The sequence below is a fragment of the Vombatus ursinus genome, unplaced genomic scaffold (assembly GCF_900497805.2).
Source record: "Vombatus ursinus unplaced genomic scaffold, bare-nosed wombat genome assembly UNPS02013950.1, whole genome shotgun sequence".
NCBI lineage: Eukaryota > Metazoa > Chordata > Mammalia > Diprotodontia > Vombatidae > Vombatus > Vombatus ursinus.
In genome coordinates, this window is record NW_020953728.1 from 1,679,240 (window position 1) to 1,694,748 (window position 15,509).

At 36.6% G+C, this 15,509-nt stretch overlaps 1 protein-coding gene across 1 annotated transcript in view; it reads right to left on the bottom strand.

The window, feature by feature from the left end:
• Positions 1–15,509, bottom strand: part of NELL2 (neural EGFL like 2) — a 191,109-nt gene that overhangs the window by 30,626 nt on the left and 144,974 nt on the right. The window contains exon 14 of the mRNA XM_027858959.1: positions 9,380–9,502. Within this exon, the coding sequence (XP_027714760.1) occupies positions 9,380–9,502 (123 nt within the window). The remainder of the gene's footprint in view (positions 1–9,379; positions 9,503–15,509) is intronic.

A 15,509-nucleotide genomic window follows, 5' to 3' on the forward strand; every position in this document is an offset into this window, starting at 1 on the left:
ACATTAATGTATTGTTGGTGGAGTTGTGAACATCCAACCATTCTGGAGAGCAAGTTGGAACTATGCCCAAAGGGCTATAAAATTGTGCATACCCTTTGACTCAGCAATATCACTTCTAGGTCTGTATCCCAAAGAGATCATAAAAATGGGAAAAGGACCCACATGTACAAAAATATTAATAGCAGCTCTTTTTGTGGTGGCAAAGAACTGGAAATTGAAGGGATGCCCATCAATTGGGGAGTGGTTGAACAAGTTGTGGTATATGAATGTAATGGAATACTATTGTGCTGTAAGAAATGATGAGCAGATGGATTTCAGAAAAGCCTGGAAAAACTTACATGAACTGATGCTAAGTGAAATGAGCAGAACCAGAAGAACTTTGTACACAGTTAACAGCCACACTGTACAATGACTGACTTTGATAGACTTAGCCATTCTCAGTAATGCAAGGACCTAAGACAACTCCAAAAGACTCATGATGGAAAATGTTATGCACATCCAGAGAAAGAACTATGGAGTCTGAATGCAGATGGAAGCATACTATTTGGTCTCCTTTTCCTTTGTTGTTTTGTTTTATTGATTCAATCTTGTGGTTCCTCCCATTAGCTCTAATTTTTCTTTACATCATGACTAAGGTGAAAATATGCTTTTTATGAATATAAGTAGAGTCTATATCAGATTGCACACTATCTTGGAGGGGGAAGAAGAGGGAGGAAGAGAAATTTTAAAACTCAAAATCTTATGGAAGTGAATGTTGAAAGTTAAAAATAAATTATTTTAAAAAAAACCCAAAAAACAACCAAAAAAAATATGAAACTAATAAATAAAACTAAAAACAACTTTTATGAAAAAATATTAAATTAGATAAATTATTTCCTGATTTGCTTAAAAAACCAAGAGCCAAAAATACCAAAATCAAAAATGAAAAGAGTGAATCACCTAATGTGACATATTCAGACATAACATCTTGATTCAATGGAACAAGTTAAGTACAGAACAAACAATAAGAAATTAAGATTCCTTCATTAAAGAAGGAAACAAAAAATTATTTAGTGCTTACTCTGTGTCAGGCACTGTGTTAGGCACTGGATATACAAATTCAGTAAAAAGAAAGACAATCTCTTCCTTCAAGGAGTTTACATTCTATTGAGGCAAAAACAACAAAGAAGGAAATGAAAAGTACATGTATATGTGTGTGGAAGTGTGTGCATGTGTAGGGGAAGGCACCCAGGGAAAAGGCATGGTTCTGAAATCCAAAAGTCAGGAATAGAGCTGAGAAGGGAATGAAAGCCAGTCTTCAAAATGGAGGCTCCCTGACGGAGAAGGGCAAACGTTTTCTCCTTTCATTCAGGAGAGTTTTATATTGAGTTCTATATTGAGAAGGCCAAAGGGATAATTAGATGTTACAGAGTGAGGAGGCTCTAGACACTGAGGGAAGTTTGAGGACAACATTATAAGAAAATAGAACAATGGATGATTTAATAGGACCCTGGGAAGACCTGTATGAATTAGAAGACTACTTCTTGGTACTTCTTCTTGATTCAACTGGTAGATCACATGGTTTGGAAATCCCCAGACAGAGATTTAAAATCAATTTTGAAAGATTTAAGAACTCTGATCAATCAACCACAATTCCAGAGGACTGAAAATGAACCATGTCTGAGGAACAATTAGTCCTCCTCATCACTCAATCTAACTCCTCCACTTATACAATTCAAATGAAGAGAAAAAGGAGAAGGTCAGTGTGGAAGCAAAGGGAACTCATAATCCAATTTAGATTTTTTTAAAGGTAGAGAAGATGAAAGCAAGTACGTGTAATATGAAAACAAAATCATCATATATTTCAGCAAGAATAACATCATAAGATACAATTATTAGTAGCAATAATAATAGCTACCATTTATATAGTATTTTAAGGTTTACATAATTCTATACAAATATAATTTCATTTAGCCTTAAAACAACCCTTGGATATAGGTGCTATTATCTTCATTTTACAGATGAGGAAAGTGAAGCACAGAGAGGTTAAGTGATTTTCTCTGAGTCACACAACTAGTCAAATTTCTGAGGCTGGGTTTGAATTCAGGTCTTCCTCACTTCAGGTCCCAGTGCTCTATTCCCTGTACCACCTAAGCTAGGGCTGGTGAGAAAACTTAAGGACAAGCAAAGTGTTGTCTTTTTGGTTTTTAGACATATTGTGGAAAAGAGAAGAACTTACTTCTATGATCACTTCTTAGTAATAACCAAGAGAAATCAGAACTACTCATTTCTTGTTTGTTTTACTTTCTTTGTGAAGGAGAATAATCTTTGGAGTGGAGAGGACAGAACCAAAAAAAAGACTAGTAAGGAGATTAAAACCATGATAAACAGAGAGATTATAAGAGTATCCAGCTTCTTGTGACAAGTTCAAACTACTAGGCCTAAATAAAGTACATTCTAGAGTACTCAAAGAACTGGTGGATGGGATGGCTAAGTCTCAGTAAGTAACATCAAAAACAAAATCACCATAAATGGAAGAGGTAAAGCAGGCCTGGAGAATGGCAAAGGTGGTCATGATTTTCAGGTGTAAGGGTATGGAACATAGAAGGGCCGACTTCTTGATTAAATCCATCAATGATGCCCACCTCAAATAATGTAAGTAACCACATGCTTTAAGACTTTATACCTTGGGGCAGCTAGATGGCACAGTGGATAGAGCACCAGCCCTGGATTCAGGAAGACCTGAGTTCCAATCTGGCCTCAGACACTTGACACTAACTAGCTGTGTGACCCTGGGCAAGTCACTTCACCCCGTTGTTTCGCAAAAAAAAAAAAGACTTGATACTTTTATCAGAAGAGTCTTTTATTAATAAATGGGATGGTTTATTTTCTGCAATCTATGGCATCTGACTCTAAACCACAACTATCATTAAGTAACTACAATAGGCAAGGTACACAAAGACAAAAATCATAGTCCCTGCCCTCAAGGAGCATATGTGACCTTCAACGTAACTTCCTTCTTGATATAATCCTCTACCTTGTCTTCTTCTGTGACATGACACTATTGACTGCTTCTGCTTTTTCTGGATTCCCTCCTGCACTTTAAAGTGTTAATATCTACAAGACTCTGCATTTGACTTTTTTTTCTCTTTTGTAGACTGTAGATACCATCTTCTGTAGAGTAACATCCTATACAATCTACAAGTTAGAGATTGTACATTCCATAAAATGTAGATTCTTTTTCTTGATTATCTTGTTGATTACTAAATCAGCAATTATCAACTCTGCAGATCACTCCCAAATCACTAGCTCTACCTAATCCTCTCCCCCAAATTCAAGTCCCAGATTTCTAATTTCTGTTAGATCTCTCCAAACTCAATGTCAAAATTTCAGCTCATTATCTTTCCTGCAAAATGGCCTCTTTCCCTCTAACTTTCTCAATTTCTGTTGACAGCATTAACATCCTCCCAGCCACTTAGGTTCAAATAACTTGAAGTTATTTGGACTTTTCCCTTTTTCTTGACCCAAGCTCTTTCCAAGCCTTATTAATTTTCCCTCTACAGTACCTGCGAATGTATTGTATCATCCTAATGGAATATAAGATTCTTGAAGTCAGGGACTATCTCACTTTTGTATTTTATTTCCATTATTTTAGCACAGTGTCTCACAATATGTGCTTAATAAACATTTGGTAATTGATTTAATCCATCCTTTTCTACAATTACTGTGCCCACCCTAGTTCAGACCCCCATTTCTTCTCACCGAGATTATTAAAAAATTTTTTTTAATTAATTAATTTATTTTAAAATTTTTAACATTCACTTCCACAAGATTTTGAGTTCCAAATTTTCTCCCCATTTTCTCCTTCCCCCCACCCCAGGACGTCATGCATTTTGAATACCCTTTTCCCTAATCTGCCCTCCTTTCTATCTCCCCCCTTTCTTTTATCCTCTTCACCTTATATTTTCCTGAAGGGCAGGATAGATTTCTATACCCCATTGCCTATATATCTTATTTCCCAGTTGCATGTGAAAACAATTTTTAACATTTGTTTTTAAAACTTTGGGTTCCAAATTTTCTCCCTTCGTGCCTCCCCACCTACTCTCATTGAGAAGGCAAGCAACAGGATACAGGTTATACATGTGTAGTCATGCAAAACACTTCCATAGTAATCATGCTGTGAAAAACTAACTATATTTCTCTTCATCCTATCCCGCCCCCTGTTTGTTCAATTCTCTCTTTTGACCCTGTTTGCTTCAGATTACTCCCTCCCCCAAACTGCCCTTCCCTCTGTCATCCCCCTGTTCTCTTATACCCATCTCCCCTATTTTCCTGTAGGGTAAGATAGATTTCCATACCCAACTAAGTGTGTATGTTATTCCCTCCACAAGCCAAATTTGATGAGAATAAGATTCCTTCATTCCATCTCACTTTCCCCCATTTCCCCTCCATTGTAAAAGCTTTTTCTTGTCTTTTTCATGTGAGATAATTTACCTCATTCTACCTCTCCCTTTCTGCTTCTCCCAGTATAATCCTCTTTCACCCCTTAATTTCATTCTTCAGATATCACACCTTCATTTTCAACTCATCCTGTGCCCTCTATCTATCTATGTATCTATGTATCTATCTATCTATCTATCTATCTGTCTACATATAATTTTTTCTCCTCCAACTACCCTCATACTGACAAAGGTCTCATGAGTTATAAATATCATCCTTCCATGAAGGAATGTAAACAGTCTCTTATGATTTCTCTTTCCTGTTTACCTCTTCATGCTGCTTTTAAGTCTTGTATTTGAAAGTTAAATTTTCTATTCAGCTCTGGTCTTTTCATCAAGAAATGTTTGAAAGTCCTCTATTTCACTGAATGACTATTTTTTCCGCTGAAGGATTATATCAGTTTTGCTGGGTATGTGATTCTTGGCTGTAATCCTATCTCCTTCGACCTCTGGAATGTTATATTCCAAGCCCTGTGGTCCCTCAATGTAGAAGCTGCTAAATCTTGTGTTATCCTGATTGTGTTTCCACAGTACTTGAATTGTTTCTTTCTGATTGCTTGCAATATTTTCTCCTTGACCTGGGAACTCTGGAATTTGGCTACAATATTCCTAGGAGTTTTCCTTTGGGGATGTCTTTCAGGAGGAAATTGGTGGATTCTTTCCATTTCTGTTTTACTCTCTGGTTCTAGAATATCAGGGCAGTTTTCCTTGATAATTTCTTGAAAGATGATGTCTAGGCTCTTTTTTTGATCATGACTTTCAGGTAGTGCAATAATTTTTAAATTATCTCTCCTGGATCTATTTTCCTGGTCAGTTGTTTTTCCAATGAGATATTTCACATTGTCTTCTATTGCTTTTATTCTTTTGGTTTTGTTTTACAATGTCTTGATTTCTCATAAAGTCACTAGCTTCCATTTGCTCCATTCTAATTTTTAAGGAATTATTTTCTTCAGTGAGCTTTCGGACTTCCTTTTCCATTTGGCCAGTTCTGCTTTTTAATTCTTCTCCTCATTGGCTTTTTGGACCTCTTTTGCCATTTGGGTTAGGCTATTTTTTAAGGTGTTATTCTCTTCAGTATTTTTTGGATCTCTTTTAGCAAGCTGTTGATTTGTTTTTCATGATTTTCTTGCATCACTCTCATTTCTCTTCCCAGTTTTTCCTCTACTTCTCTTACTTGCTTCTCAAAATCCATTTTGAGTTCTTCCAAGGCCTAGGAATGATTCATATTTTTCTTGGAGGTTTGGATGTAGGAGCTTTGACTTTGTTGTCTTCTTTTGGTTGTATGTTTTGATCCTCTTTGTCACCAAAGAAAGATTCTATGGTCTGACTTTTTTTTTTTGGTGAAGTTTGCTCACGATCCCAGTCAATTACTTGAGTTAAAAACTCTTTGTTAAGGTAGGGGTCTGCTTCCATTGTGGAGGGTGTACTGTCCTAAGCTTCAGAGGTTTTGTACAGCTGTTTTCAGAGATACTTCTAGGGAAATATAAATTTTCAGTTCTTCCAGGGTGGTATGATCAAGGGCGAGGTGTTTACTCCTTTCCTGGCCTGTGCTCTGGTCTATGAGTGACCACAAGCACTTCTTTCTGCCTTGGAACTGTGAGGAGGATTCCCTCTCCACCTCCACTACAAGCTTCACCATGCCAGTGCTCCTCCTCACCCCAGGACTTCCACCCAGAACTGTGACCCAGATCGAAGCAGGGGCAAATCAAGAAATTCCTGCCTCAGCACAAGCAAAGAGATCCCTGTAATCCCCCTCTGATCAGCGACTCGATTCCCCCTCAGTCTGTGGGCCGGAAGCTCAGGAAGCAAACCTGGGGCTGTGCCGGGGACTGGGGCTGAGACTGAGCTTCTCTTTCACTGTGGTCAGACTTTTCCTACAGACCTTCTAAGTTGTCTTTGGCATTTGTGGGTTGAGAAGTCTGAAAACTGCCACAGCTGCCTGTGATTCAGTCCCCTGAGGCCTGCTCCAGGTTCGTTGAGGCCTGGTTTTTGTTTGTGTGCCCATGCTGAATTGCACTCCTCTCCCAGCCCAGTATGGTAGACCTTTCTAATCAACCATCCAGATTGTCTTGGGCTGGAAATTTATTTCACTTTGTCTTTTTGTGGGTTCTGCTGCTCTAGAATTTGTTTAGAGCCATTTTTTACAGGTATTTGGAGAGGTTTGGGGGAGAGTTCAAGCAAGTCTCTGCTTTTACTCTGCTATCTTGGCTCCGCCCCCATCACCTAGATTATTGTAAGACCCACCAGACTTCTCTTCTTAAGTCTAGGAAAGCAAATACAATGTAGTGGTTTTGGAGTTTGGAGGCCTTTGTGTGAATTTCAAAGCCCTAGGTTTGAATCTTATCTGTAACAGTTAATACCTGTATGAACCTGGACAAGTCACTTCGACTCTTGAGTTTTTGCACTATATAATGTGGATAATCATACTTGTACTATTATTCTCACAGGATTATTGGAAAAAAAGTGTTTTGCAAAGCTCAAAGCTTTAGATATATGTATACTATAACTGCATATTTCTATTAGTCACTCCCTTCTTTAATCCATCTTCACACCACTGCCCAAACAAGCTCCCTAGAGCTCAAGTCACTGCAAGGAAACATAGTATATTGAAAAAAACACTGAATTTTGAGCCAGAAGTTGTGGGTTTGGATCTTGACTCTGTACCTGTTACATTGGACATTTATTCTCTTTGAACTTAGTTTCTCAAATTTAAAATTAGGTGATAAAACTAAATAACATTTATGGTCCCCTTCAGTGGAATAAATGCTATTATTCCACTCAGGTACATGCAGTGGTTCTCTGTTGTCCACAAAATAAATGCTAAATTCTTTATCTTATAATTCAAAGGCACTTACAATTCATTTATGATCTACTTTTACATCAAATTATTCCCTTCATATGTGTCCTATGTTTCAGATTAACTATATCATTTTCTGTCACCAGTTTTTGTATGTCCCTTTTCTATTTTTGTAGCTTTTTTCATGCCTGTCATGCCTAAAATAAACCTCCCACCTCACTTTACCTTTCCATTAAGGCTCAAAGCAGATGCCATCTTGTCTATGATGCTTTCCTGACCTGCTCCCTCCCCCTCAGGTAAAAATTTATCATACTATTTTGCTTGGACTTCTACTTTGCATTCTTCTTTGTTATCATAGCTATTTTTATACATGCCTTCTTACTTGCCTTATTATCTTGAGGACAAGGTCTCTGTCAAATTGAAATTTGTATCCTTATAGTTTAACTCAGTGTTTTGAACACAGTAGATGCTTAAAAAATATTTGTTGAATAGAATTGGATTTTCACTGACCGCCAGTATGTAAGCTATAGAATAGTCCACCGCTCAGGTACAGATTAAACTAAACAATTTCTAATGTCTCTTCTGGCTTTGATACTCTATGATTATTCATTCATTTCCCCCTAAAGTCTGCAATATCCTTATTCATTTCTTATACTGCATTGTAACTCCTAAGAATATATTTTAAGGAGCTCCATCATGACTTGCCTTTACCTAATTGTCTTACCTCTCCATTTCATTGAGGTAAACCTCCTTTCAATTACTCATATGTAATTTGACATTTTTCAATGCCATGCTCTTGCACACATTATCACTTTTCCATCAGCTATGTCCTTATCATTTTTTTGACCAAGCTCCATGCCTCTCCTTCTTCTGAAGAAGGCTCAACTTTGATACTTGAGAGCAGAGACTATACTGATAATGCTTCCATATCTTCTTAAAGAATATAGATTCACTTTTTACAATAACACTACACCAATAAAATTCACTTCCTCACCCCCCCATTCTCAGTAGTATTTTCATTATAGTATTTACCATATGTGTAGGTTTTATTACTTGTGTTTAGCATATTTGGGTCTGTCAAACTTCTACTGGACTCTAAACCACCTGAGACCAAAAAAACCAAAGTTTCTGTTTCTTATGTGTCTTATCGAATATCTTGCCCCAAACACTGGGTGCTCAGCAAAAGCTGATTTCTTTCCTGACCTCTGTGATCAGCCTTCAAATTGAATAATTATCTTCCAGAAATATTACACTATTTTATACATTCTTTTTGATGTTACATTTCTGTAAAAAAAATGAAGTCACTGTTTCAATTTTTCACTAGAACTATTAGTTACAATTTGTATTTGGGATTAAGATACTGAATTAACTGGCACCTATCAGCCATATAGCTCAGATTTTTTCCTATATCTACTTAAAGAATAATAACTTTGGGGTTTTTTTTAATCCTATGTGATCCCACTTGAGTTAAGTCCCAGGACAAAGAAAAAATGTTACTTTTTAATTTAAATAACAATCTCAATTTCTTTTCTTATTTATGTATTAAATAGTACTCAATTTTTCATCTTACAGAAATACAGGGAAGATTAGCCATAGTTTACAAATGAATCTGAAGAGAAAAAGCACATGATTTTACTAAAATAATTTAAAATTTTTTCTTTTTTATTACTAGAGCACTTTCTATTCTGATGTTCTAATTTGCATATGTTTTATAATTCTATAGTGAAAAATGTGTATTTTAGAGGGTTTTTCACATAATGTGTGAAAAATATTCTATAGCTATGTAATTCAACTTTCTAGCTGTGCTGGGGTATTCATCAAATTTGACATTTACAAGATTTATAATGAAAAGCATTCATGAAGAAGAGTCTACTTTGAGAGGAGATAAGGTTAGTCATTTGAAATGAGTCACCTTTCACTAAAATTTTGGTTTTATATTTTAAAGCTAAAATTTAGATTTTATATACTCATATAGATATAAATAATGTCAACAAGGAATCATTACCAAAATTTTATATTATGTGAACTCTATTTTGTACACCATTCAGCCTCTATAGCAGCACTCTAAAATTAACTGATTAAAACACTTAATGTTTTACTTTACCTTTACATGTGGTTCCATTTCCTGTATAGCCAGGGTTACAGACACAATTATGCCCTCCAACAGTGTTGAAACATAGTGCATTTTTGTCACAGTTGTGCTGATTTGTGATACATTCATCATGCTCTGAAGGTGTAGAAAATAAATTATCATTAAAACCTGAGTGTGAAAACATTTTCAGGTAATAAAACTTTTAAATAATTATTTTCAAAAATGTGTCAGTGAAAGGACACAGGCACATTCTTTCGTAACTTCTTCAGAGGGGAAACGTGAAGAATCTAATGGAGTATCACCAATCAGAAGGGTTTCAGAGATCATCTAGTACAACAGGAATTCCCAAATATATCATCATTGACAAGTTATCATCCAATTTCTGCTTGAAGATTTGGAAATCTCTCAACTCCTCATTTTACATTTGAATGGTTTTAAAAGTTATATCATTTTTCCCTTACACCAAGCAGAATTTGGATTCTGAGGAAGAGAGTACTTCTAAGATAGAACTATAAAGTGCAGGCAGCAAGCTGAAGATTAGTAATGTGGTAAATTCAGAAGTAAGTCCTGGGGTTGACTTCGAAATCATCCGGATGCATGAATGAGTATGGATATGTATGTAGTCTCTTTCCAGACTTCCCTAAGTGACACTCAAAAGAGAACTGTCACCCTGGCTAATAATTGTAAGAAGACCCCAAATTAAAACTTTTGCTATTCTCTGAGGTCATAGCAATTCCTGTGAAGCATCTCTTGTAGCTACTCTTCTAAATACTCATTCTTATCCACTCACTGTCTAAATAGGAGATCTATTCAACAATTCTATAATTTAAAGTAGACAAAAATTATTTTATTCCTCCTAAGAATAAGGGTAGTAGTTTCTCTTAAACTTATAATTCACACAAGCCGCTAAACAAAATAAAAAACAAAAACAACAAAAAAAAAACTATGGAGTTTACCAGAAGGACAGTTTGTCTGTCTCTGAGGAGGCAACGTTTAATTCTGTTAAGTGAAGCTGAGAGATGCAGGCTCAGTAAGAAGGAAAATGAAATTGAGTCTTACACTGATAGCAACAACCCAAAGTTCATTTATGACGCCTTAAGGGGTATTTATGGGCCAAAGATCTATGGTACATCTCAGTTACTCAATGCTGATGGAGCCACATTGATTTGAACCAAATTTATAAGAACATAAGTCATTACCCAATTGATAAATGGTCAAAGGATATGAACAGGCAGTTTTCAGATGAAGAAATTAAAGCTATCTATAATCATATGAAAAAATGCTCTAAATCACTATTGATTAGAGAAATACAAATTAAAACTCTTAGGTACCACATCACATCTCTCAGATTGGCTAACATGATAAAACAGGAAAATTATAAATGCTGGAGATGTGGGAAAATTGGAACACTAATGCATTGTTGGTGGAGCTGTGAACTGATCCAACCATTCTGGAGAGCAAGGACTATATGCCCAAAGGACTATAAAAATGTGCATACCCTTTGACCTAGCAATAGCATTTCTAGGGTTCTATCCCAATGAGAGCATTAAAATAGGAAAAGGACCCACACATACAAAAATATTTATAGCAGCTCTTTTTGTGGTGGCAAAGAATTGGAAATTGAGGGGATACCCATCAATTGGGGAATAGCTGAACAAGTTGTGGTATATGAATATAATGGAATATGATTATGCTATAAGAAATGATGAGCAGACGGATTTCAGAAAAACTGGGACTTACATGAACTGATGCTGAGTGAAGTGAGCAGAACCAGGCGAACATTGTATACAGTAATAGCCATGTTGTACAATGACTAACTTTGATAGACTTAGCTCTTCTCAGCAATATAAGAACTCCAACTCCAACTCCAACTCCAAAAGACTCATGATGGGAAATGCTATCCACATCCAGAGAAAGAACTATGGAGTTTGAATGCAGATCAAAGCATACTATTTTCTCTCTTTTTTTTTCATTTTGTTTCTTCTTTTTTGTAGTCCTTCCCATTCATTCTAATTCTTTTTTTTTTACAATATGACTAATGTGAAAATATTTAATAAGATTGTATATATAGAGCCTATATCAGATGCACACAATTTTAGGGAGGGGAAGGGAAGGGAGGCAGAGAAAATTTAAAATTCAAATTCTTATGGAAGTGAATGTTGAAAGCTAAAAATAAATAAATTTTTAAAAAAAGAAATTATCTTAAAAAAAAGAAAGGACTGCAGAAAGGTTAATAGTGTTTGCTGCTTGACAACTCAAGGACTTTGATACTGTCAGTTATGAGGGCTTGTAGAAAATTACAGCAAAATTTGATTGACTCAAGAAGTTCATCAGTATCATACATTGTTTGATGATGGCATGCTTTCCCAGGTTCTAGATAATGGATGATGCTCTTATGCTTTCCCAGTTACTAATGAAGTGAAACAGGGCTGTGTGCTTGCTCCCATGCTCTTTAGCATGATGTTTTCTTTAATGTTGTTTGACACATTGAACAAGGATGGAAAACAGCATCGAGATCAGTTACTGTGCTGACAGTAAATTATTTAACTTGAAATGGTTACAAGCTGAGACTAAAGTGGATGGAGAGTTGGTGCATGATTTTTTGTTTGCAGATGATTGAGCACTCAATGCAGCATCTGGGGCTGAGATGCAACAAAATATGGATTGATTCTCTACTGCTTGTGCTAATTTTGGCCTAACAATTAACCAGCCAGCACCAAGCCATCTATACATGGAACCATTGTTTTTGGAAATGGAGAAATTTTGAATGCTGTGGATAAGTTCACTTACCTTGGCAGTATACTTTCCAGGGATGTCTACAGGGATGATCAGGTTGATGCACACATTGCCAGAGCTAGCTCAGTGTTTGAGAGGCTCCAAAGTAAAGTGTGGGAGAGAAAAGATATTAGGCTGCCTACCAAACTGAAACTCCACAGAGCTGTTGTGCTGACCTCATTGTTGTATGTCTGTGAAACCTGGACAGCATACCAGTGCCATACCAGGAAATTGAATCACTGCCATTTGAAGTGTCTTAGGAAGATTCTGAAAATCACCTGGCTAAATAACATACCAGACACTGAAGTCCTTTCTCAAGTTGAACTGCCAAGCATTCAAGCTTCAATGGGCTGGCCATATTGTTTGAATGCTAAAAGTACGTTTGCCTAAAAGGCTATATTTTATTGAGAACTCACAGAAGATAAATGCTTACATGGAGGTCAGAAGAAGAGATACAAAGACACTCTCAAGATCTCTCTCTGAAGAATTTTGGAATTGATTATGAGACATGGGAGAAACTGGCACAGGACCATCCAACATGTCATGCTTGAATCAAAAAAGGTGTTCCATAAGCAAAGCAGAATTGCAGTAGCTCAAAAGAAATATGAGACGTGCAAATTTAGAGACATCTCCACTCCAGATGTTCATATGGACCATTTGTGTCTGATCTATTGCAGAGCTTTCTGAGCTTGTATGAACTGATCAGCCACTGTCAGACACACTGTACCTTGACCCAAAGCAATGCCATTTTGGTCCTTCTCAAGAATGAAGGACAATAAACAACCAGTCAGTGATTAAACCTATAATGTATTGGGGTGGGAGACTCCAGCATAAAAGAGCTTCAGTGTGAAAGGGAGAGAATGAGTACCTCAGTCCCCCAACACTGCAATGGACCCAGGAATGGTTTTGTTGTGGCCCTTGATATCCAACTAAGCCCAGAGTAAGGGACCCTCAGTTAGGGAGGGAGATGGCCAGGATCCCAACCTCCTTTGGGGCCAGTGGATCACTGTATTGCACAAGTTTTTTGCAAACAATAAAACAGGGATTAATATTCCAAAATGCTATTTGTTTGTTAAGCTGTATTACCATGAATTTGTAAGTATGAAAGATGCTTAATAACTGAATTTGATTATGAACTGTACTACACAGATTTCTCCTGAGATTTAATTCAAGATTCTAGAGAAGATATTAAAAAAGGATAATGCAGAATCTCTCCAAGTCACTAAAGATCTATTCAGGATTTCAGACCATAGACTTTGCCCACACATTTCAAGACATTTGCTAAAGACAACAAATATTAAAATATTTGGGTGAAGGAAGGCAGAGCAAAAGATCAATTGAATCATCCATTACCCCATCTCAATAAAAGTAAATGACAAGATGCTATTCCCTGATAACTTCCCCCACCCTCATCCCGCCATAGGAACAATTAATCTTGTGAACTAGGTGAGAAGAGGAAGATGTGTTTGAGTGTATATGTGAATAAATCATAGGCTTGAAAATAGGTTGGAAAAGTCTTTGTTCCATTTAGAAGTCCTTGAAAGCCTGTAGAGGAAAGGGAGCCCTATTGCACAGGAAGTATATTGGTATTAGCTAAGGAAAACTTGTTTCTCTTTGTGGATTTTCTATAACATAGCAAGCAAATTTTAAATCCAGGGATATAATAACCAAGTAATGATCCAGCTAAGCTCCTGACAAGGAACTCTTTTGGTGGGAGAAGAGTTTTGGTCTTAGCCTTGGTCTCAAACTTCTTCCTTCTACATTTGGCTAGAAGAGGAACTTGTGAGCTTCAAATAGTCTGGAGGATTTTATACTTTTCCATAGGCAACCCCATGGCATATCTGGAAAAACTAACAATAATCATTTTACAACAGGAACCATGGACAAACAGCATAGTGAAGAAAGACAGATTCAAGGCTATATAGGCATCCCCATAGAAAAACTATACCATACCATAAGCAAACATCTTGAGAACTGCAGTAAAATTACTTCCAAGGGCTATTACTCCCTTTTATGCCCTACAAGTTTGAGTCACTTTCCCCTGGATCATGTATATACTTGGAGATTATATCACAGACTTTTGATGGGTTAATGTACAAGCTATACGACCATAGCAAATAACCATTTCCAAAAGAAGTCTGCTAATATTTATCAATGGATAATCAATAGAGGAAGCACATCACTGGGTGCTAGCTATACCATTAGAAAGATGCCCTCCTAATTACCTAGAACTACCTATAGATTCTCAGGGGATAGATAAATAGGCAGTCTTGCTCTGGGGACTTGATTTGTCAGTGTGAGTGGGTGGTTGCAAGATAGCCACAGAGCATGTCACAGAAACAGAGGGAAGAGTATGTTAGACTGAGGAGATGCAGTAATGTTCAATGAAGCTGAAGAGATGGATTTTGGTTAGGTTAAATAGGGCTTTAATATAGAAACAGAGAAGTTTATATTTTATCCCATGGAACAATTAGGAGTCACTGAAGTTTGTTGAATAGGAAAGTTTTTCATTTCTTTTCAATTTCATTTTCTGGATCATCATCCATATTCCACTTCTTTTTTTTTTAACATTTTTTTTCTTTTCTTTTTTTTTTTTTTAGGCAATTGGGGTTAAGTGACTTGCCCAGGGTCACACAGCTAGTAAGTGTCAAGTGTTTGGTCTGAGGCGGATTTGAACTCCTCCTGACTTCATGGCCAATGCTCTATCCACTGCGCCACTTAGCTGCCCCCATATTCCACTTCTTAACCATGGTTGTCTTCTTTCTCTATATTGTCAGTGATCTCATTAGCTCCCATGGTTTCAAATTTCTTCAATATGTAGATGACTTCCAAATATCCCAATAACTGGTCCTAGTCTCTCTTCTAACTTTGAATCCTCTACCACCAATTTATAATGGAAGTCCCATAAACATCTCAAACTCAACCTGTCCAAAAGAAAATTTACACTTTGCCTTCTTCCCAACTTTACTGCTTCTATTAAGTGCACTATCATCCCACCCACATTTACAACCTTGGATTTACTTCAAACTCTTTCATGCCACATATCTATTCAGTTGTGAAGTTGCATTGATTCCATTTCCATAATATCTTTCTTATTTGCCCCTTTCAATCCACTTACACAACACCACCCTGTGCTCTTATTTCCTCTTATATAGACTATTACAATAGCTTCCTTGTTGGTCTCGTCTCTCTAATCTCTCTGCTTTCCAGTTCATTCTCCGTGGAGCTGCCAAAGTGATATTCTTAAAGAATAGGTTTAACATGTTGCTCTCCTGCTTAACAAGTTCAGTAGCAGTCATTTTCATATACGAATCTATCTATCTATCTATCTATCTATCTATCTATCTATCTATCTATCTATCTATCT